Genomic DNA, 15007 nt, shown 5'->3' on the forward strand with positions numbered 1-15007 from the left:
GCTATGGGCTGAAGAGAAGGAAAGGGCAATAAAATAATAACAACAGCAAAAATAACACCAGCAAGTTCTTACTGAGAGCCTACCTTGAGTCAGGTGTTTTTATAAGCATTTTAAATGTTTAACTCATGTAATCCTCACAAAAACCCTAGCTCAATCCGGCAAACCTAGCACAGTGAGGTACAGAAAATTCTCTCGACTATCAGTGGCAGAGCCAGAATTCAAACCCAGAGAGCCTAGCTCAGAGGCAGAGTTCTTATTTGCCACATTCTGCGGCCTCCCATCCCTGGTCCTGCCTGCCTTCCTGCCTGGTGCCTCAGTGTACTGAGTCAGGCCTCCGCACTGAGGAGTCTGACTTGGAACCTCCCCTCCCTGCCTTCCTACATGGCCCCAGCTGTCTGCTGTGCCAGCTTCTTGGCCACACTCTTTGAACGTTCCAGAATCATCTTTGGGTAGTTCTGTAAACATCCATGAACTCAATAATTATGTTTTGAGCACCTGCTAGCTCTGGCTAATAGATTAATACCAGAAAGGGCTGGGACAGTCCTCATACGCTCCTCTCCTTCTTGATACCTCCATCCAATGGTACCCTGGTTGAGGGTTGTTCCAGTTTGCTAAAGCCGCCATATAAAATACCAGAAATGGATTGGCTTTATTAAAGGGGATTTCTTAGGTTACAAATTTACAATTCCAAGGCCATAAAAGTGTCCAAACTAAGGCATCAACAAGAGGATACCTTCAATGAAGAATTGCCAGTGGCATCCGGAACACCCCTGTTAGCTGGGAAGGCACGTGGCTGGCGTCTGCTGGTCCTTTGCTCCTGGGTTGCGTTGCTTTCAACTTATGATTCCAGTGGTCTTTAAGTGTCTGTGTGTTCTCACTCTGCTTCTCCGAGGCAAATTCTGGGCTTCATCTCTTAGCTTAGTATCTCCAAAGAACTGGTTTCAACAGCTGTCTCCAAAATGTTTCTGAGTGTTTTCTCTCTAAGCGTCTCTCTGAGCTCTCTTAAGGACTCCAGTAAACTAATCAAGACCCACTTTGAATGGGTGGGGTCACATCTCTATGGCAATAATCTAATCAAAAGATTCCACCCACAATAGATCTGCCCCCACAAGAATGGATTTAAAGAACATAGCCTTTCCTGGGGTACATAGCAGCTTCAAACCAGCACAAGGGTCTACTATGCACCAGGCACTGTCACACAGGCATTGTCAATGGGGTGCCTGGAGACCATGTCCTGATTTTTGTTCTCCACCCCAGGTGGAGGGCTCCAATGAGATGATTCCCCTGCTGGGTAGGATGGGTGGGCAAAGTCGTGGGGTCAGACAGGGGAGAGTTGGAGCCCCACAGGGGTGCCTCACATTTCTCAGCCCATTACTGATCCTGCATGAGATGGTCCCAGAGGACATTCTCTATCTTCCCCCACACCTCCCACAGGTACTATTTTCCATGCCAACGCTGGCTGGCAGTGGAGGAGGATGATGGCCAGCTGTCCAGGGAGCTGTTGCCAGTGGATGAGTCCTACGTGCTGCCGCAGAGCGAGGACGAGGAGGGTGGGGGAGGTGGTGACAACAACCCCCTCGACAACCTGGCCCTGGAGCAAAAAGGTTTCCTAGAGCCTATGTCCTCCCTCCAGCATCTTTCCTCACCTCTCAAGGGCATCGGAGGCCCTTCCTCTCCTCTCCCTCACCCAGAGCTCCATCTTCCCTCCCTCCCCTATGGGAACTGGGCACTTCCACCTCTGCCAATCTATACACACCACCCTCTCATTCTTCCATGGACAAGGATGGGATGGTGAGCTGGGGTGTGTTCCCGTGGGTCTGGCTTAGGGCTGGGAATATAGTGCATGGCTTATTATAGAGTTATGGTCAAGAATGGAACGGGGTGGGATGGAAATGGAGTGGGATGGGATGGGATGGAGTGGGATGGGATGGGATGGGGTGGGATAGGATAGGATAGGATAGGATAGGACAGAACAGGATAGGATAGGATAGGATAGGATAGGATAGGATAGGACAGGACAGAACAGAACAGGATAGGAGAGGATAGGATAGAAAGGTTGTAGCTTTTTCTGATTCAGTCCTGTGTCCTCCCCTCAAGCACATTATAGGGTTTCAGTACATTTTTTGCCAAGGGAAAGAATGAATGGTAACCCCCAGGACGTCTATGATACTTGAGCTCCCTTCCCTGGAATTCACATCCCTGAAACACCTTCCTGCCTGGAGGAGTCAGACTGGGGCTCCTGGCTGACAAGCCTCTGACCCTGTGATCACCCTAACTCTCCTCTTAGCCATGCTATCAACTCTCTTGATTTGAGGGCTTCCTGTGTGTGCAGAAGGCAAAGGAGGCCTCATCTCTACCCTCAGGAAGTTTCTAGACTAAAGGCGACTGCAGAACCACACATTACGAGTAATGCTATTCATAAGAATGGTCAACACAAACATGGAAATTACCCATTACCAATTACAGGACTGAAGAGGCAGGGCAAGAATTGGAATGATGGAGCCAGGTGGGGTGAATCAAAGAAGCCCTTCTGGAGGAGGTGGCTCCCCTTCCCCCCCTCTGCCCCCACTTCTCCCTTCATGGGAGAAGCAATCTACCACTCACATCTCCATGCTCCTCTTCTGGCAGATAAATCTACCACATTCTCAGTGACCATAAAGACCGGGGACAAGAAGAATGCAGGCACAGATGCCAATGTCTTCATCACACTTTTTGGCATGCAAGATGACACTGGTAAGAAAACAGGACGGGCCCAGCTCCACCCACATTCCTGCCCAGGGAGCCTGGAAGACTTGGCAGTAGTTTCCAAGGAAATCCTGGCCATGCCTCTCTCTTGCCAGATTGCATGCAACTAGCCCTGTGGGAAAAAGGCAGTTCTTTTTTTCCTAAAAATGACTTGCCTACCTGGGTTGTAAAGGTTGGTTTTTTAGGAAATTCTTCCTAAATCTTACTAAGGCAGCCCTACTGCACTCCAGCCCCTTGCTTTCCCTCCTGTCCTTGTGGTTACCTTTACCACCCTAATGTGTGTAAGCCACGGGAATCATCGCTCCTTCAGCATGCTCTTCCTCAGGCAGTGATGCCCAATCCAGTGTTCAGCTTCCTGAAAGCTGTTGCCATTTCCTGTGTCCTTCCTGGAGGTGTCACTCTGTTTGCCTTTCCAAACCATAATGAAGGGGCCCCCAGTACACACAGTGATTCGTCTCTTCACTATGTCTTCTAGAAGCAGCTGTAGCCCTAACCCTGCCTCCAATAGCTACCTGGGAAATGGTGGCTCCTCCCAACCTACAAGGAGATACAGCCTAGGGTACTTTCAGTAAGAAGTGCTCAGGAAATCTGGGAGCCATTCTGGAGCCTCTACCCTTGACCACGGAGAGGGTGTCATTTAGGGTTGGAGTCAGCAGCCATCTGGGCCATCCATCCAGCCTCTCTCAGTCTAAGTTCAGAGAGGAGTCATCCCTCAAGTGGCCATCATGTATTTACTCAAAACCCATTGGCTCCAGAGCCCTGTGCCAAGCATTGTTGGAAAATGGTCCTAATCCCTGCCCTCAGGTGGTAGAGAGCACTGGCTATGGAACCTGATGGTTCAAATTTTGGCACCTCCATTTTTAGCTGTGTGACATTGGACAAGTTGCTTAGCCTCTCTGCCATAGTTCCCTCATTTTTAAAATGGGGATGAAACTAGTAAGTGCCTCATAAAGTTGTGGATTTAATGCACTTGAACATGTAAAATGTATGGGACAAAGGGACAATAATATTGTGATTATTTAAAGGTTAGATATAATGCAGATTTTACATTATAAAAGAATAAGGTGAACATAACTTATAAGTAACTATTGATTGCAATAGTTACTAAGCCATGGCCAACGATATTGATGGGCCCTAACAACTGCTTTGGTTTGCTGCGGGCTTTCTATGTGTTACACACATTCTTAGCACTCAACAGTCATCATCTTGCTAAATCCTTGCATCACCCTAGAAGGAAGATACTAAGATAGCCCATTTTTACATTTGAGGAAACTAAGTCTCAGAGACCTTAAGTAATTTGCCACCTGGATGGTAAGTGGTAGAGCCGGGAATTGGACTGAGTTCTGTCTGTCTCTGCATGCACGTGAGCCACGCTTCTGCAACTCTTACGAATATCAATAGGCTGCCTGTATGAGGTGGGCCCAGAGCTGGGATTTAAAAGGGTAAGGAGATTGGAGACTTGGAGGAAATGTGTGTACTGCTGTGGAGGTGCATGGTGATGGCTCTGAGAACCCCGCAAATTTCAGACTGACCCCGGAGTCCAGGACAGATTACCCTATGTGAGATGGCTGGTGGGTGGCATTCAAAGTCAGGCTTCCTTCTGTCATCCATGGGAGAGTCTTCAGAGAATTCCCCGTGCCCTACACCCACAGGAGGGCCACCATCTCCCCAGGGAGCATGAGAAGGGTGGTTTTGTCACTGGCTCCCTCCCCATGTGGAGAAACTTGCAGGACGTGGAAAAAGAGCAGACATTGGAGTTTGGGTCCCACCACTCTCTCCTTGATGATCTTGGATAAGTCACCTAATCTCTTAGTGTCTCCCTTTCTTTAGATAGAAGAGGGAAATAAAAAGACATTCCTCAAAGAGCTATTGTAAAGCTCAATAAAAGGAGACACACTCCAAAATGCAAAATGTGTATGCTTAGTGGCTGGTAATTGCATGGTCTGGATCTGACGGAAGCTCAGAAACATGGGTGGGCCAGGCCAGGTTTGTCTCCAGCCCACCCAGTCGTGCTCAGGTCCTTTGCTTGGCAGGAATGACTCTCCTGAAGTCCTCCAAGACCAACAGTGACAAGTTTGAGAGGGGCAGCATTGAAATCTTCACGGTGGAGACGCTGGACCTGGGAGACCTGTGGAAAGTCAGGATCGGCCATGACAATACAGGTCTGTTCCCTGCCAAGAATGTCAGGACCTCGGACAGGTCCCCAGGACCACCTGGGAAAGCATCCTGGGGAACTACATTTTGCTTCTGGGAATGTGCCTTCCTTAATGGCGCAGCCTCCTCCATTCCTTTAGCCTGGTGGAGCCCTGGCCACACACACAGATTCTGGTCTAACTGGTGTGAGTTGGGGTCTGGGCACTGGTGATTTTTAAAGCCCCCGTGCCCCCCAGTTATTTTATTGTGCAGCCAGCTGGAGACCACTGATCAAGCTCATGATCTCAATGTTGAGCGTGAGTCAGAACCACCTGGGGGCTTGCTAAACCATAGCTTGCTGGCCCACCCCCAGAGTTTCTTGATTCAGGAGGGCTGGGGTGGGCCTCGAGAATTTGCATCTCTGCAAGTCCCAGGGGATGCTGATGCTGTTGGCTGGGGACCACACTTTGAGAACCACTGCTCTAGCTGGTCCTTCTGGGAACTCACTGCGACCAGACAAAGGATGTGCCACAGGCTCGTTCCCTCTCAGTAAAGTAGGATTTTTTTTCTTGTTCCTAAAACCACCCCTTGGAAGCCTAAGGAAAGGGGCCCATGTCCTAGCACCTGGGATGGTAGGGACAAGGATCTCTGCCTAAGTCCCACTTTCTTCTTTTAAACCTGAGCATACATTTTCCCAGGGAGGACCCTCATCTCCTCCACTTTTCCTTTCCCTCCATTCATCACAAGCCACAGCCAGGGAGCTGTATGTTGTCCCTTTCATTTAGTGAATTATGATCTCCTTGTGAATACAGGTTTTCTTTGGCATCCCTGGGCTCCATGTTTGGGCCCCATTCCACTGGATCTTGTCCTTATTTCTTGCGCCTTTGGGCTCTTCTGCCCTCCTGCCATCTCCTCCTGCTCCTTCACTCTTTCTGCTTTCACTGGCAACAGCCCAGAGTGTAAGCAGTTCTGCTGGGTGCACATTTTAACAGAAGTCGTTTTCACAGTGCTGTGCACTGATGGACTGGCATGTTAATGGTGGAAACATAGGCCTCAGCCCTGAAGGAGGGAGACACTTTTGGAGTCCCAAAGTCACCCTCTGGGACCCACTTCTGCAGCAGTCCTCAATGAGCTCCGTGTCTCTTCTCCCTCCAGGCAAGGCTCCTGGCTGGTTTGTGGACTGGGTGGAGGTAGACGCCCCATCTCTTGGAAAGTGCATGACGTTTCCCTGCGGCCGCTGGCTGGCCAAGAATGAAGACGACGGGGCCATCATCAGGGACCTCTTCCATGCAGAGCTGCAGACGAGGCTGTACACGCCATGTAGGAACCTCGCGCTGCCAGGCCAGCCCTCTTCCCAGCACCCCAGTCTCTCCTGCAGCACAGACTCCGGGCCAGGCAGATATTTGGGCCTTTGTGTCCTTTCCCAAATTCCCTGGGCCCTGTGGAGGTGATGGGCAGAGCCCTGGGAAAGGAAATCAGGGGCTTATTCCCAATTTCACAAGAACCTACCCTCTCTGGGCTCAGTCTCTTCATCTGCAAAATAGAGATAATGCAGGGTGGTTCTAAGACCCAAAGAAGCATGACAAAGGTCTAACTCACTAAGAAGGATTATTATCAACCCATCACCAACCCTTATTCCAGTCATTAACGCTCCAAAGAAATCGACACCCTAAGATTTTCTCCTCCCTGGGAAGAGAATAGGAACTTGAAAAGAAGGTAAATATAATTCCTTTTATGGCTGAAGGAAAGGAGGAAGCGGAACAATTTAGTGATGATTTTGGCACTTTTTTTCTATCGTTATCATCAGAAATTATGTGATAAAAGTTTATATAAACATGTAGGGATGTACTAGGTACTGGAAATCAAACGGAAATAAACAAACTGACTACCTAAATAACTAACTGTAGCAAAAGATTTCTCTCCAAACAACTCATACTTAAACAGTATGAATCAATGCACTTTTTTTTCCCTAAAGCAATTAAACCAGAAATGACCAGATCATCAAGATATTTTCTGGTCCAAAGCTTGAAATACAGTAACATTTCCCTCTGGTACAGTCCCTGACCAGCATGTATGAAGCAAACCCTCTGATGCAGCCCCTGGCCCCAGGAGCCCCCTTAGTCCTGGACAGACACACTGATCCAGGGAGGGGAGAAAGAGAGGGAAATGAGAGAAGCAGCAGATCAAACTGGAAATATTCCTCAGCCTATCTGCTTTATTGATCTGTTTCTTCCTTCATTTCCCAAGGCAGGCCTTCCTCTGTACAAAAAACAACAACAACAAAAACAAAAAAAATGACTTCTTATGGCCTGAACTTGAATATATGCAGCTCCAGCCTGATATTAAAGCAAATCCGTTTGCCCTTTGTCTTAGATACACATCTGCCCAACCAGTGTGCAGGAAAGACTTGACGTTTCAGGCTGAATAGCTGCAGAGCCAGCTTAAACGTGCAAGTCCCCCAAGGGGGGATGCAGAGAGGAGAGGTGCTGCTGCTCTGAACTGACTTCCCTGACCAGGGAAGGTCTCTGGGGTCAAAACCAGGAAACTTCAGGGACCCGGAGGCTGCAGCCCCAGGAATGGCGGGAATCAGTGCCCGGCCATCATTCCCAGGGAGCTGGAAAGAAAGTTGGGACCTAGAGTTGGCAGTTCTCAAGGCTGCCCAGTATACCCAGAACCATGAAACACAGAACAAGATGAGCCATTCATGGAGTGACTGAAATGTGGAGACCATGTGGAGAGGTGCATAAATTAGGAAGGGATGGCTGTGATGGTCTATACTTACAGCCTCCCTGGGGGTGACAGGACCCAGGGTCAAGGCCTGATGCCAGAATTGTGCCTTGTTAGCACTGGGAGGGACCTTTGGTTTCACCTTATGTTCTGAGAGTCCTGGCAGCTGAAGGGGGTGTCAGGGCAGCTGGTGGGGGAGGGAGAGGCTGAGAGGGGAAAGGGCCTGCCCTCCCCTTCATGCCCTCCAGGGCAGCATCTCAGCTTTGAGAAGTCAAGTTTTCTCTGAACATTCTTGAACATATATTTATAAGAATTCCATGGTTAGAAAACAAAACTGAACTACAAACCACAGAGCTGAACTTCATTTTACAGGTAAAGATACTGAGGCCCAGAGAAGTGAAGCCATTTGCCTGAGGACACACAGCTTCCCATTAGCACAGGCAGAACTAAAAACTGGGAGCCAAGTCTGGGCCCAGGCCTGGAGCAATGAGGGCTGAAGAGTGGGCTGTTCCTGCCCAGACATTTCCAGGGCTTCTCCCACTGCCTGCTGGCCTTGGGAAAACTCACATCCTATTGCCAGCTTCTCCGCTCAAAACCAGGGTAAAATTCAAGAGGACTCAGAGGAAGGGAATGCGTGTCGCAGAGATAGCATATTGCTTGAGGGCCTGGCAAGGTCCCTGGATGCATTTCCCGTTGGTGGAGGCCCACCAGCCGGTTGAGGACCTTGTCCAGGCCACTGAGGGGCTGGTGGTCACCAGCATGGGCTGCCCCTTCCTGTGGCTTGTGGGCCGGCAGCAGTCTTTGCCTCTAGTTCATGGCAACACCACCCCTAGAGGCTGACTGCATAGGCTTTGGGATCAGACAAACTGGGTTCAAGTTCAAGTTCTGCCACTGACCAGCTGCATGACCTTGGGCAAGTTATGTTAACTCTCTGCCTCAGTTTTGTCATCTGTAAAATGGGGATCTAACAATACCTACTCTGTGGGGTCGGTGTGAGGATTAAATGAGATAAGGAATGCAGAGAGCTTAGTATGGAGTCTGAGATGTAGTAAGTACTCAGTGAATGATAACTATTACTACTACCGTCCTATGGCAAAGGAACAATGATAATAAATGAAAAAAATTCCTCCTCTGGAGAAGGTTGGAGCCACCTACAGGAAGGCAGCTTCTAGTGGTGACCTTTTTCAAGAGTCAAGATCACTGTTAAAATTTTTTCTTTTCCTGTGACCTAGAGTAAATATACACACCCATATACATATGCAACAAATAAAAGTGTCACAGGGAAAATATTAACCCTTACTATATGTGATATACAACGATATTCTCCATTTGATTCTGTTCAACTCCTCATACTTTTAAAAATACTGGTGACTACCTACTAACTTCATTAAGTGCCCTGCTGATGGATCTCAACCTGTGCTTGATGATACACTGTTAGACTTCTGGGCTCAAACTTCGTATGTAGATCTGTGGGCCCACCCCATAGAGAATCTGAGGAGGGATTTGGGCATTGTATTTGTAACAAGCCCCCAAGAGTTTCTGAAGCAAAGGATCCTCAGGCCACACTGAGAGACGCTGGTCTCTTCTCACGCCACAGCCGCCTGCTGGGAAGCTGCTGGCCAACAGTATGGGTGTGTCGACCTCTCTTTGAAGGGCATGTGATCCCCAGTAGGACTAGTTTTGATCCCAAGGCCCTGAGTGCACTTGGAACATCCCTCACCTCCTCATCTTCCCTCCCTTAAGGGAGACCCATTTAAAGTGAGGAAAACTAATTAGGAATCCATAAGGCTCCCCTCAGCATCCAACCCAGCAAGCGGCCACGTGCAATGTGGGGTGCTGGGGGTGGGGGCTTGCCAACCTGGGGCAGGTGAGGGGCAGGGAGCAGGGGGTGAGGGGAGAGGAAAAAGGATGCTCACCACTGTGCACTGGCTGACCTGATAGCGTGTCGCTCCCTGAACTATGAAGTTTCCATTTATAGCTAAGTGCCACTTTGGGGACATTTCACAGAGGAGGAAACTGAGGTTCATAGTGACTTGTCTAGGTTGCACAGTTAGATCAGAGCTGGGCGTTGCGCCCAGGCTTGCTTGTGTGAAAACCTATGCTTTCAACCAACCTGCTGAACTAGCTCTGTGATGTGAGGGGTGGGAGACCCTCATCTGAGGGGACAGGATGCTGAACGGGAGCTTTCTATGAGAGCTGGAGATGCCTGGAAACTGCCTTGGTTGCTAGGCAACCAGGTCACGGTGCAGGTCCCTGGCTGCAGTTGTCTGGTGGAGGATCTGGGTGAGTGGTGCTGGTGAAGAAATGGACCTCACCTGTGTTTGTTTTCTTTTCTCATATCCCTGCGACTTTGACCTCGGGCCACCACCCCCAGTTGTCCCTTATGAGATCACCCTCTACACCAGCGATGTCTTTGCTGCGGGGACAGATGCCAACATCTTCATCGTGATCTACGGCTGCGATGCCGTGTGCACCCAGCAGAAGTACCTGTGCACCAACAAGAGGGAGCAGAAACTGTTCTTTGAGAGGAAGTCGGCCTCCCGCTTCATTGTGGAGGTACCTGGGCTCAGTAGGCTGCCCAGGGGGAACTGGGACTGGGTTTAGGGGTGACTCACCGGAGAGAGGGCAGGAGAAGGAGCCCTGCATTCAATGGCAGGACACATGTGCTTTCATCTGTATGGGCTGCTGATTAGCAGAGGAAGAAGAGCAGTTCCGCAAACCTCTCTGGGCCTCAGTACATCCAAGTAACCATGAGGATGGTGGCCCTGGCCTTGCCTACTCCAGGATGGAGGTCAGGATCAAAAGAGATAATGAATGGATAGGGTGTTGGGAAACTTGAGGCATTTTTCCAAAATGGGCTTCTCCACTGCTACTAAAAAACCCAGACTAATGTCCATAGCATGGTTAGGAATCCCACCACCAGCTATCACATGGGGTTAGGATCTCAAACGTCCAATTCAGAAGAACATCCTGTAGCTCCCTGTACCCCACTAGGTCTGGATCTGGAGGTTTTGTTTTTGGTGTTTGCCATGGATGTAGGTTCGTTGCTGTGGATGCCCCATGGTATCCCATACACTCCAATTCGATACATGCTCATTGTGCTTCCTGTGTGCCCAGTTTTGTGCTAGGTTGGGTGGGAGACACAAGAGAAGTGAGACCCCACCTTCGGGGGGCTTGCTGACTGGTTGGGGACCCCAGACCTCCAAACAAAGCTAATGAGAGAGTCTTATAGTCATCATAATAACTGACCCTGTGGGAAAGAAAGACACATTGTAAATGTATGATCTTATCTAATCCTCATAACAACTTCATGCTATAATTACACCTGTTTAAAGATGGGAAAACCGAGGCCCAGAGAGTTTAGTATCTTATCTAAAATCACACAGCTGGGGCATGGTGGAGGTAGGATTCAAACCCAGGATTGGCTTGGGGATATGTGCTCCTTGATTGGCAGCAGACCCAGACTTCGGAGTAGGCCGGCGATGGCAAAGAGGGCAAATGGTGGGACAGACCAAGCTTGTTGTGGGTGTTTAGGGCTGGTAGCCGGGAGTGACGAGAGAAGGCTCCCTGGAGGAGGTGGGCTTTGTGCTGTGACTGAAGGATAATGGGCATAAGTGGGGACAAGGCGGGGAGGCAGTCCTAGCAAGGGGGGCAGCATGGCCAGTGGTGCAGAGGTGGAAATACGCACAGTCTGCGTTTGATGTTTGGCCAGAGTGGGCAGGAGGAGAGAGATGTGACCTGGGTAGGGGCAGGGATGAAGCAGAAGTTAAAGGGACAAGCAGGACTGCCCTGAAGGAGAAGAGTTGGGAGCATCAGGAACCTTGGGCTCCCCAGGCGGTGGGGGGCTTTGGAGATGTTCTACCTATTTTCTGGAGGGAAACCGAGTCCGGAGCATCTTCCTTCTTCCCGGCCGGTCTCTGCCTGGGGGACCCGCTGCTCCCTCCCCACCACCTCTGAGAGCAGGCAGTGCTTGGGGGAAAGTCTGCCGCCTTTGCTGAGTCTTTTAACAAGGAAAATTCAAGGATGAATCATTTATCCACACAAAGCTAACATCACACCAACTCTAGATGTCTCAGCGCATGAGTCAGCCCGGCCCGATGCCGTCAGTGGCTGAGAGTTGTGATTGCACTTCAGCATGATTTCCGGGGAGTTTTATCAAAGAACTCCCCACTAATAGACAGCTTTAGTTTGCAAGTAACTTGTTGCTTTTTTTTTTTTTTTTTCTTTTTTCTTTTCAAACTTATCTGGGTTTTGGGGACTATGAGAGCTTGGAAACAATTGAAAAACTTTGTCTCCTTGCCTCTGTCTCTCTACTTGCTCTGTACCCGTCTTTCTGCTACTCTTTGTCGACTGATCTTCAGAGAGAGGTAGAGCCCTGGATTGCACATCCATGGCCCTGGGTTCTGGCTCAGGGGCAACCACTTCCCCTCTCTGTGGCCTCATCCAAAGGCAAAGGGGTCTCCAGGAGAGTGACAGTAATAGCTAATGTTTATCAAGCTCTTCCCATGTGCCAGCCCTGCTCTAAGCATTCGATGGGTATCAACTCACCTAATCCTCCTAACAATTTTAAGAGTAAGGTTTTCCCATTTTACAGATGAGGAAATAGCACAGGAAGGTTAAGTGTCCTGCTCAAGGTGTCAATTAAAGGAGGGCAGAGCTGGGATTTGAACTCAAGCAGTTCAGTTCCAGAGCCTTCTCTGCTTAACTCGTTTGTCTCACTGTGAGCACTGGGACCCTCCCCATGCTGATGTCTCTGAGCCCATCCCTGATGCCCCTGCAGCCCCCACCCCCACCCCCATCCATGGTCTGGAGACCCTGAAAGACCTCCTTGCTCCCTGATGGGTCACGGCTCAGATAGTTGCCCCGGACATAGGCAGATGATTCTGTTCATAAAGTGCCATTGGCACCCTAGACTTATACATCTTGAACCCCAAAGGGATACGATAGGGAAGGGGGAAAAGAGTTCCCTGAGCATAGGAAGAAGCAGGCGAATCTGTATGCCTTGGTCCTGCTAGGCAGCTTGGTGTCCCCAAGAGGATGTTCTGAACTGAAGGTTTCACCGACGTGCATCTCTCACTGAGATAGAATAAAGCTTCATTTAAAATGTTCTTGGCACTAACAGCAGCCTGAAATCACTGATCTTTGCTTAGCCATTCAGAAAGCCCCCCAGGGGCTCACCAGACCTCTACAGGGCCATGTGGACTTGGATTCTGACTGCTCTGATGAAGTGTGAGCCAGCTGGCCCCTGGAGAGTTACTGGGGCAAGTGCTGCAGGGCAGCAGCTGCGGCTCCCTGCTCGTTCAGAGCCTCCAGCAACGAGGCTGCTGCTGCTCACCTGGAAGCAGGAACAGATGACCATGAGAATGGCGTGTGAGAGCTAGGGCTTAGACATGACCTCAAGGGGTTCCCCTGTCCAGGCCGCTGCCTTCAGCTGTGTAAGACATCATTCCCTCCCATTTTAGAGGTGAGGAATTCTAGACCTGGAGGGTCGAGGGGCTTGCTTAGGATCCCACTGCTAGTAGGTGCAGCATCAGGGCTGGAGTTGGGAAGGGTGGGGGTGCAGTGCCAACGGGCCCTTCCTCTGCGTGGCTGGCAGCAGCGGGTGAGTGTGCAGGCAGGGAGGAACCAGAGGTTGACTCAGAGGTTGACTCCATCCACGGTTATGGAGGGTTCACCTGGAGTGAATGACCCAGTCCTCAAATACCATTCACTCACCAGGAACCCTCCATCCACTCTGGAGCTGAGTACCTGGCCTCCTAGGTTGTACCCAAGAGCTTGATGGCACTAATCAGGAGGGCAGCTCTGCAGAGGGCTGCCAGGAAACTCAAGTCTGCGGCCCCTCCCCTCACCCCCAGCCATCTTACCAACCTCCTGGCGTGAATTCCCTGGACCACCGTGGGCCAGGGCTTCTGGGTGTTTTTGTACTTCCTTGCCTCCTTTCCCTTTGCCCTGACTTCCGCCTTGATTTCTCATCCTGTTCCTGCCCCAGATCTCCTTAGGAATGAGCAGGGTGTGGACTGATAAGCACAACATCATTTCAGAGAACGGGGGGCATGTGAACTGGGAAAGGCCCAAGAGGCTTCACAGGGGCCCTAGAGCTGGGTCTGGCAGGGCAAGCAAGCAGCCTGGCAGAGAGAGGGGCTTGCCTCACATCATGCCACCTCACTGCTCTACAAGAGAGACAAGGGGTCAGAGGATCTGTCATTCCTGACTGAGCTCCCCACTGCACCCCATGCCTGTAGGCTCCAGGCAGGAGGAGAAGAGCCCTTGGGGTTCAGGATCTCCTTTGGCACATACATGGGCATCAGCTTCCAGTTCAATGGAACATTCTCACACACTGTCCTGTTTAAGGGTCACCACCATGCTGTGACATTGCCTGGCTAGCTTTATTGTACCCATTTTACAGATGAGGAAATACTCATCCTTTCAACTAATACTTATTGAGTGCCTGGGTCACATGCCCTGTTCTAGGCTTTGGGGATAGAGTGGTGAGCGAACACCAAAGTGGTGCCTCTCTTGTGGCTCCTCGTGGTGGAGGAGGAGCTATCACACAAATACATGCAAACTTCCAATGGGGAGAAGTGCTCCACGGGGGAGCCACAGGATGCTATGACATCCCATCATCAAGAGATCTGCCCTCCTCAGAGTGGTCAAGGCAGCTTCCCTGAGGAAGTGAGCCTTCAGTGACGAGGCTGAGCAGGCACTTGATTAGGTAAAAAACAGGAGGGTACCGGGAGAGCATACGCAGAGCCCTGTGGTGAGAGATGGTGAAACAGGGACCAGTGGGTTTGAGCACAGTCAACCTGACAATACTGGGGCACAGGCAGAACCAGAACTCATCTTTCGATACCCAATTCAGCTCTCAAACAGGGAATGAGCTACTATGACACTAATAATGGAAGACAGAGGGCTGGGCTCCACGATGAAGAGTAGAGTGGGATTGAGCGGTGCGTTGTAGTCAGGGCAGGTTATAAATGGGGAGCGGGGAAGTGAAGCACAAGCATGGTGTGCGCAGAGGCACATGGGACCAGCCTGGCGGGACAGAGGAGATGTATTTGGAGAAGGTGTCCCCCAGAAGAGCAACGGGATTCAAGGATGGAGGCCCTGGGGAGGCAGGGGGAGGTGGTACTTTCCTACACCTTTCAGCTAATGTTGGATGCCTTTTCTCTGTTCCAAAGTTAGAAGATGTGGGAGAAATCATTGAGAAAATCCGGATTGGCCACACTAATACAGGCATAAATCCCGGATGGCACTGCTCCCATGTGGACATCCGCAGGCTCCTCCCAGATAAAGATGTGAGTTTTTGACTGTCTTTCCTGCTGTTTCTTTTGTCCCATTCCAGAGGAGATTCAAGGCAGATTTCTTATAAGACCCTGCTGGCCACTTCAGCTTTTGATAAATT

The 15007-nt window shown here is 50.2% G+C and overlaps 2 protein-coding genes across 2 annotated transcripts in view; one reads left to right on the top strand and one right to left on the bottom strand.

The window, feature by feature from the left end:
* Positions 1–15007, top strand: part of LOXHD1 (lipoxygenase homology domains 1) — a 194280-nt gene that overhangs the window by 121235 nt on the left and 58038 nt on the right. The window contains exons 22-27 of the mRNA XM_037806213.1: positions 1435–1604; positions 2629–2733; positions 4779–4907; positions 6034–6198; positions 9980–10161; positions 14784–14900. Of these exons, the coding sequence (XP_037662141.1) occupies positions 1435–1604; positions 2629–2733; positions 4779–4907; positions 6034–6198; positions 9980–10161; positions 14784–14900 (868 nt within the window). The remainder of the gene's footprint in view (positions 1–1434; positions 1605–2628; positions 2734–4778; positions 4908–6033; positions 6199–9979; positions 10162–14783; positions 14901–15007) is intronic.
* The window catches only part of RNF165 (ring finger protein 165), a 258137-nt gene that overhangs the window by 70900 nt on the left and 172230 nt on the right, over positions 1–15007 (bottom strand). The window lies entirely within an intron of this gene.

The sequence above is a fragment of the Choloepus didactylus genome, chromosome 16, assembly GCF_015220235.1.
Source record: "Choloepus didactylus isolate mChoDid1 chromosome 16, mChoDid1.pri, whole genome shotgun sequence".
Classification (NCBI taxonomy): domain Eukaryota; kingdom Metazoa; phylum Chordata; class Mammalia; order Pilosa; family Megalonychidae; genus Choloepus; species Choloepus didactylus.